At 38.1% G+C, this 15,854-nt stretch overlaps 1 protein-coding gene across 6 annotated transcripts in view; it reads left to right on the top strand.

Annotated features, from left to right (window-relative positions):
• The window catches only part of SYT16 (synaptotagmin 16), a 251,067-nt gene that overhangs the window by 125,673 nt on the left and 109,540 nt on the right, over positions 1-15,854 (top strand). For all 6 annotated transcript variants that reach the window (XM_060619997.3, XM_060619990.3, XM_060619996.3 and 3 more), the window contains exon 2: positions 2,291-2,467. In XM_060619997.3, the coding sequence (XP_060475980.1) occupies positions 2,291-2,467 (177 nt within the window). The remainder of the gene's footprint in view (positions 1-2,290; positions 2,468-15,854) is intronic.

Consider the following 15,854-nt stretch of genomic DNA (forward strand, 5'->3'; position numbering starts at 1 on the left):
TAATGCAGGTGAGAAAGACGTTGTATATACAAGGGGAAGTAGCTGAAAATACAGAAGCGAGGGGCAAAAATATAGGGATAATTGTTTTGACGAAAGGGAGAGAGATGGGGTCCAGAGAACAGACTGCACACAAAGCAATACATGCATTCCATATTTGACTGCTCCTAGATATATTTTTTAAATTAAAGTTTAGTTAATGCAAATGTTACATTAGTTTCAGGTGTACAGCATAGAGATTCGACAAGTTTATACATTATGTCATACTCACCACAAGTGTAGCTACCATCTGTCACCATACAATGCTATTATAATACCACTGAATATATTCCTTAGCCTGTACCTTTCATCCCCATGATTTATACACTCCATAGCTGGAAACCTGTATCCCTCTCTGCCTTTCACCCATTTTGCCCAGCCCCTCCCATCTGGTACCCATCAATCCTTTGTATTTATGAGTTTGTTTCTGCTTTTTTTTTTTTTTTTTGTAGATTCCATACCTAAGTGAAATCATATGGTATTTGTCTTTCTCAGTCTGACTTACTTTACTTAGCATACTACCCTCTAGGTCCATCCATGTTGTTCTAAATGACAGGGCCTCATTCTTTTTTATGGCTGAGTAATGTTCCATTGTGTCTGTATACCATATTCTCTTTATCCATTTATGTATTGATGGACAGTTAGGTTGCTTCCATATCTTGGCTATTGTAAATAATGTTGCAATAAGCATAGAGGTGCATATCTCTTTTCAAATCACTGCTCCTAGATATATTAACAGCTCTGTAAAGATGAAGGTGATGATGTTGGGGAAGATGGTTGCTCCTGTTTGAGAACTCACTACATGTCGGGTGCCACGCTGATTATTTTCCATGGGTTACCACATTTAATTCTTGATATAGCTGTCTTTATTATCTCCTTTTATTGCTTAGGAAACTGAAGCACAGAGAGGTTAAATAATTTGCCCAAGGCCGCTTGTGGTAGAGTGTGATTTCCTCACAGGCAGCATAACTACAGAACCCACACCACTAAGCACTACTACCTATGCTGCCTCTGAAGAGAGGGGAGACAATGAATATGTGCATACTTTCCTCATGTTATGTGCTGGCTTTGATTGCAGACACTATCATTTTGCAGACTACCAAGCTATTATCTTCCCTGCCGTTTTTTGTTTTGTTCTTTCATCGGCTTGCCACTAGGTCAGTTCAGTGAGGCAGTACCACTTATTTTCTTGATCTTTTCATGGTATCGGACCTAGTTTGAATCATCCTTTCTCTGTTTTTCTGGATGGTAGGGTGAGGTAAATATTATCCCTTCATATTATTAGTCTACAGATTAAACCTGCCCAGGGATTAAAGCTGCTTTTAGGAGACTCATTTTCATAAGCTTTCACAGATACCCAACTCCCTTGAATAACTCTTATTGACACCTGCTCTGTAATTAATTCCTTAATACCAGTTGCTTTCTGGATTTCTTTACCGAGAGAAGTCTTGTCTCAAATGTCATTTCTTTAGAGGAGTCTTTCCTCAATCCTGAATTAGTTCTGGTCTCCCTGCTATATGCACCTCAGAGCTGAACTCAAAGGTTGGGATTCTTTAAGGTATACTGGGTAGCACTTAACCAAAGTTAAGTAACACTCAGGATATTTTGATGAGGAGGAGGAGAAGGCAGAAGATGGAATTTAAGTTTTTAGAATTCTAAAATATTATCAGTCAAAATATAGTTCTAATTTCTTACATGGATGGCATGGATGAGGAATTTTCTTGTCACCATTGATGATGATAATCATCATATTACATAGTTGGATTTGTAAAAATATATCCAGGAAATGACTTTTTCTCCAGTTGCGAATATTGATAAATGCAGATGTCTGAAAGTTTGTCTCAAGTGATTATTATTTTTTAAGCTTTAGGCAGCTGTGTTTCTAAGGGACTTGCTTTTCTAACACTGATCAACCATTTCCAACTCAACCCATTTGACAGATGTCTCTCTTACAGTTTGTGTGTTTGAAACTGAATATTAGTCTGAGGATAGGAACAAGAGGAGTTCTATTCCAGATGGAAGAGAGCACATGTGCAAAAGTATACAGGTCTGGCATCTGAAGAGCCAGCCTAGCAGGATGTACTAGACAACAGTCTTTTCCCTTTCTCTGTACACAGTGCTGGGGATGCCAGCAAGTGTGAACACTTGTACAGTATTTGCCACTCTAATTAATAAACATAAACCTTAATCAGTTGATAGAACTAAAAGTTAGTTTAATAGTGATGATCTTTTTTCTTTTGTGTTCTTTTGCCAGTTCCTCCTGAAGCCATTGGCTTCTTATCTGCAGTTGGTGTCTTTATTGTTCTTCTGGTTGTCCTCTTCCTCTTCATCAATAAGAAGATATATTTAGAAAAAATAGGACTTCCATGCCTGGAACAACGAGGGAAAAGGAAGCACTCTAAAGACAAGATTGGGATCCGTGAGGGGCTGGGTAAGGATGATGTTTCACATTCTCTCGAGCTTGACGACTTGCTGTGGTTTGGGTTGGTGGGGGGAATGTCACTGTTTCCAGGATAGGCCCCATTAAGAAATCACATGTGAGCTGTTTGACCACTGCTGTGGTAGACATGATGAATGGATATTACTAAAAAAATACATTAGTCTTATGAAAGTAATGCCCTCCTTCATGTTTGAAGAGTAGATGGGAAAAGGCTGACCACCACTTCCTGTCATCTTAGCTTTTTAGATGTTTGTGTTGAGTTTCCCTCTGACTAATGCTTGACCAAAAAATAGTTTTTCACTGACAAGAGCCTTGATATGTTTTAGTCTCATTATATTGGAACAGTGTTGACCTTTCAGTTCAGTTGGATGTTTTTGACTTTTGTTGCTCAGTACCATTTCCCACCCCATATGGCAACACTTTTCCAAAGGTGGTTTTTACTCCTTAAGCTCACCAAATCTAGTACATCATTTACTAACAGCCTTCAATTTGTTGGAGGAAAATAACATACTTAAAGAAATAATTGGCTTCCTGTTCTTAAAGGACATATTTTATTTTCAATTGCTGAAGTGTAGAACTTTGTGGTACAGGAGGTTACCACAGAGTGACGGTTATCATCACACAGAAGCCAGACATTTAAAGATAATGCTCTTATCTTACAGGTAACAACTTTGCTCTCTCTCTCCCTCTTTCTTTTTTTTCTTTTTTCTTTTTTTGTAAATAAGTCTACTTTTCACTTCCTCCCATGACCCATATGGGGCATGATGTCACTGAGGGAGGAACAATCTTATTTTTTTGAGCAGGGACAAGGCCTTGAGAAACACACACTCCTACCTCCTGGGCATGTGTGAAGGGAGCGTGGACCAAGGAATATACTCAACTTATTGATATGGCAGCTTTTGCAGCCATGGTTCAGCCTTATTGGTCTAAGAAAAGGCATATTCAGAGATAAATGTGTATTAACTATCTACTGCTTCATAATAAATATCCCAAAGTATGAGCACCTAAAACAATAAATATTTATTCTTATGCAGTTTCTGAAGTTCACAAATTTGAGATTGGTTTAGTGGATAGTTATAGATCAGGGTCTCTCATGAGGCTGCTGTTAGAATGTCAGCTGCGGTCATGTAAAGGCGTGACTAAGGCTGATGGACTCGCTTCCAGGATGGCAGGAGGGCTCAGTTTCTATCCACATGAAACCCTCCACAGGGCAATTGGACTATATTTATGACATGGCAGCTGGCTTCCCTGAGTAGGAGATCCAAGAGAAGGGAGCAAGAAAGAAGCACAGTTCCTTTTAGGACTGAGTCTGGGAAGTCCTACATTGTCACTTCCACCATATGCTAGTGATTTACTACTTTGTGCTTAGAGTCTGCACTCAAGAGAAGGGAAATTATGCTCCACTTTTGAAGGGAAGAGTATCAAAGAGTGTATGCACGTATTTTTATAATCATAGGAGATAACGTCGGGGGTGTAAATTGCAGATCTGGAAATCTGTTTGGCATTGCTGCTGTTGTAGCCTTATTTTTTGAATACCACTTGGGACATCTGACTCATCTTCTGAAAATAGAATGAAATATTTTAAATAGAGTTTGTCAGGTGAAATCTGGGACTTACAAATGGTTTAACCACTACTATCCCAGCTAGGGCATAGATGTATAAGATAAATAGACTTCTACTTGGTCATGGGGTGGTATGGAGGTAAGATTCATAGTGATTCCACCTTTCCCCTTGAACAGCTGGTGGCCCCTAGTTGTGTGACCTGGCAAATTATGGAGCCATTCTTTTTTTTTCTTTTCAAATTTATTTTATTTTTAAATACTTATTTACTTTGAGAGAGAAAGAGAGAGAAAAAAAGAATGAGCTGGGGAGGGGTGGGGGGGTTAGAGGGTCTGAAGCAGGCTCTATGCTGACAGCAGAGAGCCCAATGTGGGGCTCGAATTCACAAACCATGAGATCATGACCTGAGCCAATGTCGGAAGTTCAACTGATTCACCCACCCAGGTGCCCCAAATTTATTTCTTTTGAGAGAAAGAGAGAAAGCGTGCATGCAAGCAGGGGAGGGGAAGAAAGAAAGAGAGAGAGAGAATCCAAGAAATCTCCCGTCAGTGCAGATCCCGATAGGGGGCTCAGTCCCACCAACCAAGAGATCATGACCTGAGCTGAAATCCAGAGTTGGACACTTAACCAACTGAGCCACCCACGTCACCCCTGGAACCATCCTAAACTTCAATTTCCTCATACAGTGTGGAGGTTCCTCAAAAAATTAAAAATAGACCTACCCTATGACCCAGCAATAGCACTGCTAGGAATTTACCCAAGGGATACAGGAGTACTGATGCATAGGGGCACTTGTACCCCAATGTTTATAGCAGCACTCTCAACAATAGCCAAATTATGGAAAGAGCCTAAATGTTCATCAACTGATGAATGGATAAAAAATTGTGGTTTATATACACAATGGAGTACTACGTGGCAATGAGAAAGAATGAAATATGGCCCTTTGTAGCAACATGGATGGAACTGGAGAGTGTGATGCTAAGTGAAATAAGCCATACAGAGAAAGACCGATACCATATGTTTTCACTCTTATGTGGATCCTGAGAAACTTAACAGAAACCCATGGGGGAGGGGAAGGAAAAAAAAAAAAAGAGGTTAGAATGGAAGAGAGCCAAAGCATAAGAGACTCTTAAAAACTGAGAACAAACTGAGGGTTGATGGGGGGTGGGGGGGAGGGGAGGGTGTGTGATGGGTATTGAGGAGGGCACCTTTTGGGATGCGCACTGGGTGTTGTATGGAAACCAATTTGACAATAAACTTCATATATTGAAAAAAAATTTAAAAAAAATTGTTAGAGATTAGCACAATGTGAAAGCAAAAAAAAAATAAATAAACTTCAATTTCCTCATCTCTATATTGGCATAATCAATAAATGTTCTATAGGGTTGATCCAGATAAATGAATTACTTTTGTAAAGGTACCAGCATGGTGCCTATGGTGAAAGTCCTAGTAGAACCATAGCTGTGCAGTGTTAGCAAAATACGAATCACAGTAATGGCATCTAGGAATGACATCACCCACAAACACATCACATTCATCGCTTAAACTGGGAGATTAAAATTGGTGAGGTTTTCTCCTTTGCAAACTATAATGGGTACAAAGAACTAAGGTTAGAGCTATTTAAGATTTTTGTCCTGTTTGACATGTTATCTGAGTATTTTAGAGACAATTATGAATTATACTTGCAAATAAGTTGAAGTTTGAAGATAATGTTGAAACAATAACAATAAAGAATGAACTAGGAGCTGTCAGCTGAAGAAACGCTGAGAAATCCATGTCTCAAACTCAGAGTGGGTTCATAAAAAGGGAGCTTTAAAAATAGTTTAATTAGGAGACTCTCCAAATTATGTCTAAGAACCATACACCTTCATTATGACATTTCTCCCTTTAAAAGTTTAATTATCAATAAAAAGTCTAATTATCACTGATCAAAAGTCTTTTTGAAAAATGTAGTTCTAGCCCAGATTTTATTTAGCATTGATATTTGCCTTAATTATCATCCTCAGAGCACTGCTTTCTCAGTGAAATTGGGATATTCTTAACATAATTTGACAAATGTAAAGAAGTAAGGAAGGCAGCCTGATGTGGTGGAAAGATGCACAGTAAAGGCAGCCAGAGCTTAGTTTCATCCTAATTAGCTGTGATATTTTGGGAATCTCGCTTCACCTCTCTGGGCCTTAAATCTTCATTTTCAAATTGATGAGTCTGGACTAGGTTTCTCGCAATTTCTATTGTGCAGTCCTGACAGATTCTTAGGGTTACTATAGCAATTTCTTCTCTTGGTCTCAGTCTATGAATGGATGAGACCTAATAAAAATGATTAAAAATCAACTAGAGCATCCCACTCTTAGATTGAACCATATGAAATTGCCATTTTTATGGATCAAAAAATGGCTGAATATCTGCAACCTACTCATTGTATTCTAATATACATAAAGTTCTGAAAAATAAAATAATTATTTTCATTTGTGTGGTAATATCATGGAGGCAGGACTGACAATCTATTTTCTGAAACCATCATGCACAATAACTTACCTGACAAAAATGCTTTCTTTTAGGCTATAAAGTTTTCAAAATTCAAAGAAATTTATACCTATGGTTCTATTGGTTCTATCTGGATTTAGGTATCAGGAGAAAGAAACTGTTAACTGTTTCTTCCTAATAACACAGATAGTAGTAATAATTAGACAGTGATAATTAATAGCTATCATTTACTTAGCATTAATATTGCCATGCACCTGCTAAGTATGTTACATGCATTACTTTTCTGTATACAAAGAATGTGTGTTGTTTGGGGAAAGGGTGGATGCTAGTTGGAACAAAAGAGGCATTGTCCAGCTTTGAGATAAAAACTTGATTAAAAATAAAATTCCCATACTGAGATAATAGTTTTTAAAGAAGCCTGGCCTTGCAAGAGAGAAAGGGAGAGAGGAATTTTGTTTTTTTGTTTCTTTATAGATCAAAGGCACCATTTAGAAGTTGGAGCAAAGAACAAACAGAGGGTTACTGGAGGGGTTTTGGGAGGGGGAATGGGCTAAATGGGTAAGGGGCATTAAGGAATCTACTCCTGAAATCATTGTTGCACTATATGCTAACTAACTTGGATGTAAATTTAAAAAATAAAATAAAAAATAAACAAACATTTAAACAAAGAAAGTTGGAGCAAAGAGCTTTAGTTTAAGAGGCACAAAGTAAGAAGGGTTAGAGGATATGCTATGTGGAGAGTTAGTCCCAGCTCATGGCTTGGAAAGATGGCAGGGAAAGAGAGACAGAGGGCTTGAGACATTGTATGGACTCTGAGAAGGGTGGTGGATGTGGGTGTTGGAGTACTTGAGGTGAGATTAGAATCCAACATGGCCTGAGGAGGAGGCAGAAAGCAGCGTGCCTTGTGTTTCCCATTTAGAACTGTGGTAGGAGACTGCCTCACATGTGTCCCATGTGGGCCAAGGGCGGCTGCAACAGGTAAAGCATAGTGGTGGGACTGGAAGGAGAAAGAACTTAAGAAGACTCCCAGGTAGTTCCTCAAGTGAGCATTTCACAGCATGGGATTTAGAAATTTGTGCATGGCCCTCTGGGTAGGAGAAGATAGCAGAGGGATGAGAATCCATTAGCCTAGCAGGGAACTGTTGCAACTTGGGGTGAGGCAGGACTGTATTAGAGGCTGGGGGTGAGCTACCTGGAGCCTCCTGCAGTCAGGGCCTGCTTCATGGGCATGCACCCATGCCTAGAAGGAATTCTGTGCTTGGTTTAATGCTCTGATATTGCCATTTAAAAATTCTTAATGATTTGTAAGCCAAGGTTTTTGTGTTCTCACTTTGCATTGGGTCTTACAAATTTTTTAGTTCATGTTGCCTGAAATTATCACCAGGAAGTACTGCAGATATGAAAACGTCACAGGGAAAGCTATAGGGATAGAAGCCAATTTCTCTGGAAGTCAGGTGAGCCAGGATGGGGAATGACACATCATGGTAAATAAGTTTACACCTATGCTCCCTGATATTTTGGAAAAAGAAGGTGGGAGTGGAAATCCCAAACACTGGGTACTTATCCAAAATGAAGTTGACTGAATTACTTTCAGTGGCCAACCTGAAGTTTTGTTTCTTGACACTGAATATGGGGTGGGGGGGAGGTGCACAGAGAAAGACAGGAGTGCCGTGAGACAACATGAAGACAAGCTTCTGTACATTTAGGCAAAGCTGGTGCTCACCTAGTGCTCAGCAGTAAAGCTGAGTATCAGCGGGAGCTCAGAAACAAGGTGGTTCAAATGTGACAATTTCTCCCTGCCAGCTGAGAAGAAGGCCCAGTTGACTGGTCCCTCCCCAAGACCACCCTCACCTCTTTATCTGAAGCTAAATGGTTAGCTTCTGGCCAGCAGGGGCCTCCCAGCTATGCCATTTCCTTCTGCTTGAGATGTGATGGCTGCTGTTGTCAAATATTTCTTATTTCATTTCTGCATTTAGGTTATTTAGGTCAGAATATGTTCAAGTACAACTTTCTCAGTCTACAATTCAATAAACAGATCCTATTATCTCCATTTTGTTGATGAAGAAACTGAAGTTCAGAGAGACATTTTTCCTCCCCAAGCTCTTAAGTGGCAGAGCTGGGACGCTTGTTCAAGAGCACCTTATGCTGGAGGCCCAGACCTTACTTTTTTCCACCCACCTAATCTTCCCAATTCAGTCCACTAGTTCATGCTTTTGAACTTCTGGGATGTGAAAAAAATAAGGGAAAGGAGGTTTTGGTTTCTTGTGGCTGCCATACAAAATGTCACAAACTTGGTGTCTTATAACAACATGAATTTATTTTTGGTACCATTCTGGAGACCAAAATTTTAAAATCAGGGTGTCAGCAGGTCCACACTCTCCTAGCTCCAACCTCCTTCTCCATCTTCACATTGCCTTCTCCTGTTTGTGTCTCTGCTGTTTCATTTGTCATTGGATTTAGGTTTTATCCTGATAATATAGGAATATCTCATCTAAAGATCATTAACTACATCTGCAAAGACCCTCCCAACATTTGTGGGTTCCAAGGATTAGGACATGGGCATATCTTTTTTGTGGGGGACACCATTCAGCTGCTACAAGGGGGGAAGATGTGGAAGCATCACCTGGAAACGGTTTTTAACCATTCCAGATTATGAGAGTTGATGAAGAATTGAATGCAGGATTCTCTTTTCTCCATTTTCCTCACTGATATTCCACATGTCCCATCTGGGGTTAGAATGATTCTTACAAAGAGATACGACAAAAGCTTATCAAGTGTTTATGATATGGATTGTGATATCCATCAGGGTGCTTTCCAACTGAAAGCCCATTTGAACTACACTGGGTCTCAATCCTGGAAAACTTAAAAAAACAAAACAAATCAAAACCCAAATCCTACTGAAAACTAATTAAATCATAATAGAGAGCAACAGTGGCAGTGGCAGAACAAACTATATAGCTTTAAAAAGAATACTAGGTGACCTAAAAGTGCAGGCAGGGTGGAGTACCATTGATGGATGCAGGGTAGGCTTATGGCTAACTTCCTCTTTCAGGTCAGGAAGGATAGTATGTGAGCAGAGTTGTCTTTTTGTCTATTAATATAATTTATTGTCAAATTGGCTTACATACAACACCCAGTGCTCATCCAACAAGTGCCCTCCTCATCCCCATCACCTGTTTTCCCCTCTCCCCTACCCCCATCCTCCCTCATTTTGTTCTCTGTATTTATTTATTTATTTATTTATTTATTTATTTTTATTTATTTTAATTATGAAATTTATTGTCAAATTGGTTTCCATACAACACCCAGTGCTCATCCCAACAGGTGCCCTCAATACTCATGTTCTCTGTATTTAAAAGTCTTTATGGTTTGCCTCCCTCCCTCTCTGTTTGTTCACTATTTTTTTCCCTTCCCTTCTCAAGTTAAGTGTCTCAAGATCCACATATGAGTGAAAATATATGATATCTGTCATTCTCTGACTTATTTCACTCAGCATAATACCTTCCATTTCCATCCACATTGCTGCAAATGGCATGATTTCATTCTTTCTCATTGCCAAGTAGTATTCCATTGTATATATAAACTACATCTTCTTTATCCATTCATCACTTGATAGACATTTAGGCTCTTTCCATACTTTGGCTATTGTTGAAAGTGCTGCTGTAAACATTGGGGTACATGTGCCCTTATAAATCAGCACTCCTGTATCCCTAGCAGTGCTATTGCTGGGTCATAAGGTAGTTCTATTTTTAATTTTTTGAGGAACCTCCACACTGTTTTCCGGAGCGGCTGCACCAGTTTGCATTCCCACCAACAGTGCAAGAGGGTTCTCATTTCTCCACATCCTCGCTAGCATCTGTAGTTTCCTTATTTGTTCATTTTAGTCCCTCTGACAGGTGTGAGGTGGTATCTCAATGTAGCTTTGATTTGTATTTCCCTGATGATGAGTGATGTTAAACATCTTTTCATGTGGCAGTTGGCCATCTGGATGTCTTCTTTGGAAAAGTGGCTATTCATATCTTCTGCCCGTTTCTTCACTGGATTATTTGTTTTTTTGGGTGTTGAGTTTGGTAAGTTCTTTATAGATTTTTGGATACTAGCCCTTTATCCGATATATCATTTGCAAATATCTTTTCCCATTCCATCAGTTGCCTTTTAGTTTTGTTGATTGTTTCCTTTGCAGTGCAGAAGCTTTTTCTTTGATGAGGTCCCAATAGTCCATTTTGCTTTTAATTCCCTTGCCTTTGGGGATGTGTCGAGTAAGAAATTGCTGCAGCTGAGGTCACCCACAAATGTATGGCCAACTAATCTTTGACAACGCAGGAAAGAGCATCTAATGGAAAAAAGACAATTTCTTTAGCAAATGGTGCTGGGAGAACTGGACAGCAACATGCAGAAGAATGAAACTAGACCACTGTCTTACACCATACACAAAAATAAACCCAAAATGGATGAAAGAGCTAAATGTGAGACAGGAAACCATCAACACCCTGGAGGAGAAAGCAGGCAACAATCTCTTCAACCTGAGCAGAGTATTAACACTAGCCAAATACACCCGTCCTTCTGCCCCCAAGGTATCGAAACAGTTCTAACTTGGTCATTAAGAAAGCTTTTTCCTTTATGATAGCTTCCCTTTCCAAAGCTCCATGAATACCGTGACACAACCAGCAGTTTACTTCTGTATGTAGATTGAAAAAATAAGACAGATGCCTGGGTAGCTCGGTTGTTTAAGTGTCCAACTTTGGCTCAGGTCATGATCTTGTGGTTTGTGAGTTCAGGCCCTGCCTCAGGGGCTCTGTGCTGACAGCTCAGAACCTGGAGCCTGTTTCAGATTCTGTGTCTCCTTCTCTCTCTGCCCCTCCCCCCCTTTGGCTGTTTCTCTCTCTCTCTCTCTCTCTCTCTCTCTCTCTTTATCCATTCATCAGTTGATAGACATTTAGGCTCTTTCCATACTTTGGCTAGAATGAATAAACATTAAAAAAATAAGATATTTAGAAGAAGTACCTACTTTATAAGATTATTCAGAGTTTCCAAATTATAATCAATTTCAATTCATATTCAAGATTCTGAAAGTTTTATAATTTTTTAGTGAATTTGACCCAAACAGAAGAGTTTGACTGTTTCGTTGATAAAACTTCCAGCATTTTCTGAATGATTTTGATAATATTTCATTTTCCTTTTATGCCCAAATAAGAAAGAGAAATGACAAATAGATAAAAAGAAATAAAAATATAAAGAGTACTCACCAGCAGATATGGTTTCACTTTTTATTTTTGACTCCTTGAGGTGAGAGAGACATTTAGCCATGTGCACATCTTACAGTTGTAAGTAACTAGCATCAACTTCTTTGTACATTATGTTTAGTATGATTGATAAACTAATTATAGGCAGAAAGGGGTGGGGTTTTTTAAAGGATACTGTAAACGCAGCCTGGTCCATACTCTACTGAAAGGTTTTAGATGCCGTCTTTAGCACTGTGCATTATTTTACCTGTACCCAGAATTTAGGTTTCTTCACCTATAGATCTGTGCATTGGTTTTAGGCTCAGACTACTTAGATGAATTGCAAATGGATCAAATAGTTTGGAATTTTAAAGAAGTTCAATATTTTCTTTTTCATTTCTTTCTAATAGGATAATTGAAAACTATAAATGCCATTGAAATGCTTTTTATACAATTTACCAACTTTGGGATTACACAATAATATGTTTTAGAATTATGGATTAAATAATATGTAGAACTACCCTCCATCTCTCCCCATTTTTGCTCTCAAATGTGGGATTTCAGAGTGGAATAAATGGAATAGCCCCTCTATACTTCTGATGTCACTCTTCCCCAGTGAAGAATGTGCAAAACGAGACCGAGCTTGAAGTGTAGCACCTAGAGTAAAAGATTCATATCTTTTACTATATCTAAATTGAATAGTAATCTCTCTTCTGATTTTAAGGCCTTAATTTGTGTAGAATATGCATTTCTCTAACTATGTGTTATATTAGGTTGAACTCTATGAAATTACTATTTTTGTAGGTTGGCAGTTTCATATCATTCAACATAAGAATGATAAGATGAAAAATTGAGAATTAAGGCACTGTAAAGGTTTCAACACTAAGACAAGTCATGGCATGTGTCATTGTGTTGTCTATTGTTTTATTGACTTATTGTTTTATTGACTTATTTTAATTGAGATATAAATTAAACTTACATAGACTTATTGTCTATATGTCCATTCAGTACTATTTGTAAGGAATCTGTGTTATGCTACAGTGTGCTAAGTGCTAGAAATAAAATGGTGAAAGAGAAAGATATAGTCCCTACTCTCTTGGAAATTAATTAATTAAATTTTTGTATGAAGAAGGACAAAAAACTGAAAGTAAAGAGACAAAATGTAGATTGTTACAAATACTACTGGGGACTAAAATAATAATTGTTAAGGTGGGGAGATTTACTCTAGATGGGGTTCAACACATCTTGCTCGTTGCTGGGTAGAGAGAAACACACACCATACCACACCACACCACATTATTATTGGGTCTGTTTCTCTGGAGAACCCTTATTAATACAGCTCCTATAGCTGCTACAGACTTTTTAGTTATCATGCCCTTTATCTAAATTTATCTCTATATCTATCTTCACCTATAACTATGCCTATATCTAAATTGTTAATATAAATATAAATAAATATTTATATAATGGAGAGAAATATAGATCTCCATCTGTATGTCTGTGGAGGTGGAGAGATGGAGAGAGGGAGAGAGACTGAGAGAGAAAGAGAGAGAGAGAGAGAGATTATTTTAAGGAATTAGTTTATACAATTATAGAGGCTGGCAAGTCCAAAATCTACAGGGTGGGCTGATAGGCTAGAAACCCAAGGAGGAGCTGATGTTGTAGTTGAAGTCCAAAGGTTGTCTGCTGTCCGAATTCCTTCTTGCTCTTGGGAGGTGAATCTTTGTTCTGTTAAGGTCCTCAATTGATTGGATGAGGCTCACCCACATTATGGAGGGCATTCTGCTTTACACAAAGCCTACCAATTTAAACGTTAATCTCATCCACAGAAAACACCCTCACAGAAATACCCAGAGTAATGTTTGATCAAATACCTAGGCACCATGGCTCAGTCAAGTTGACACATAATATTAACCATCATAGGCACTTACTTAACATCTGCGTGTTCTTGTTTCCTTCAATGTATTATGGTAAAGAGGTTGAGAAGAGAGCTTCACTTTTTAAAAACTTTTTATTATTGAAATACTTACAAGAAAGTAGAGAGAGAATTGTATAATGAACCCCCATATACCAATCATTCAGCTTCAACAATTATTAACACAGACCACTCATTTCTAAATTATACACTATTGTTTCCATTTCCTTATTTTCCTTGGGAAATAGTGGGAATAAATTTATTCCTTTAAAATCTCTCAGCCTCTACTATTTGTTTTCTTGCAAGTTAGATTGTGGGTTATTATCCTCTGCTCAAGAATCTGACCCAGCAAATGAACATGTTACATGCTAGCTGATTGCTGGAGATGGGAGATATTAGATTAAAGGTTCAGAAGACCTTTGACAAATCTGGGTACGTTTACAGTTGGAATATGAGGAGCTCTGCTTTTTGAGCTATTTATATAAGGGTGTATAATGAGTTACCTTAGAAACAGATTCTTGTGGCATTTGAGCTTCCTCTGTGATGCTAGGATATTAATAAAAACAAAGCTGAAGCTCTCTGTAAGTGTGCTGTGAAAATGTTTAACACCTAAGTTTGAGAGCTCCCTAAACACACATCACTATCTCAGAAGCTGTAGAAAATTTCTTTCATGATTTTTCACTTTACCAATGACTCTGTAACATATGGAGGTGTGTGTGAGTGTGTGTGTGTGTGTGTACGCTTAGGAACAATTAATGTCAGTGATATAACATATGGGCAGAAACTTTGGGGCCTTTTTGCATGTGAAATAGTCATAGAATGGAATTTTATGACAGAGTTCTAGGTAGACCTCTGTAAACCTTGGCAATCTACACAGTATACCATTTATACAGAAGTAAGTGTTTATTGCTTGGTGGACTGAAGGTCTTCCTCCTCTCCTTCAGCACAGACCCTCAAGATTATATGAGGAAGCCTTAAACACACATCCTTTAATGGAGATACTGAAACCAATTCACCAACTTTATGGATAGCTTTGAGAAACTTTGATGCGGTAGAAATGAACCTGTTAGTTTCACCTATAGATCAGGAGATTGCTTGCAAGTTTGAAGCTTGTGCATTTACACATGCTAGCAAATGGCATAATTAACAACAGTTCTCTTTGTGATATCTTCCAGGTCTACAGAGTGTCTGGAGGATACCAAAGGTGGTAAAAGTGACATTTACCAGATTTTTGTAGGTTTTTGTGCTTTTCTTGTCAGCAAGACAGCCATGCTCATTATACTTTAAGAAGATATATGCCTTAGTTAAAAGAAAAATTTAGTTGATGGGTGGGTGGCAAGAAGAAAGGATTGTTTGCGTAGAATAGTTAGTAGTATAGATCATTTTCTGCAGTAAAGTGGGTGTCTATCCTTTTTTATGCTTAACTAGCTATTTGAGTAATCAGTTTTAAACTAGTTATTGGAGTAACAGCTTTAAAATATCACCGTTTTTCTTAGCCTGACAGATTAAAGTAAAAGAAAGGGCATGTCTGTACTTACACGTTTCCGTAAAAATATCTGCATTCCTCTAAAACCTCTTAAATGGAGCAAACGCTTTATTCATAAAAGCTCTCATAATAATTGCAAGTCTATGTTATTCTGGGCTGGCTGAATGAGGTTTAACAACAAGGTGACAGCTATTATTTGAAGTGTGTGAAATTAGGAATTCCAGAAATGTTTTGAATCGTATTTTCTTAGTTTCTATACTCCGGGTCTTCAAAACAGTTCTCAATACTTAGGAACAATTAATGCCAGTGATATAGAATGAAATTACTATCTGCTTGAAAACTTTTATTTTTTGTTTTTCCCCGGTGAGCAATGGCTATAGAATGGTAATTTACAGTTGTCATTCCACAAAAGTGTGAGCCACTTATTGCAAGACAGGGTGTTGGAGAAAACCTTACCTTTAAGGCATCTGAATGTGTATTATTTTAAAATTATTTTTAAACAAAAAATAAATCATGGCATTATAAGGCACATTACAGAAAGTATAGTGAAATTCTCAATGTCTTACCTGGACTCCTTGGCAGAAAGCTCTTTTAAAAAATAAAGCTTTTTTTTTTTAATCTTCCCAATTCCTTCCATCACTTTTCTGCCCCTAAAGAAGTAATGCTTACAAAGCTGTACTCAGTAGCTCATCATTCTATGTTGGAAAGATG

The sequence above is a fragment of the Panthera onca genome, chromosome B3 (genome assembly GCF_046562875.1).
Source record: "Panthera onca isolate mPanOnc1 chromosome B3, mPanOnc1 haplotype 2, whole genome shotgun sequence".
Classification (NCBI taxonomy): domain Eukaryota; kingdom Metazoa; phylum Chordata; class Mammalia; order Carnivora; family Felidae; genus Panthera; species Panthera onca.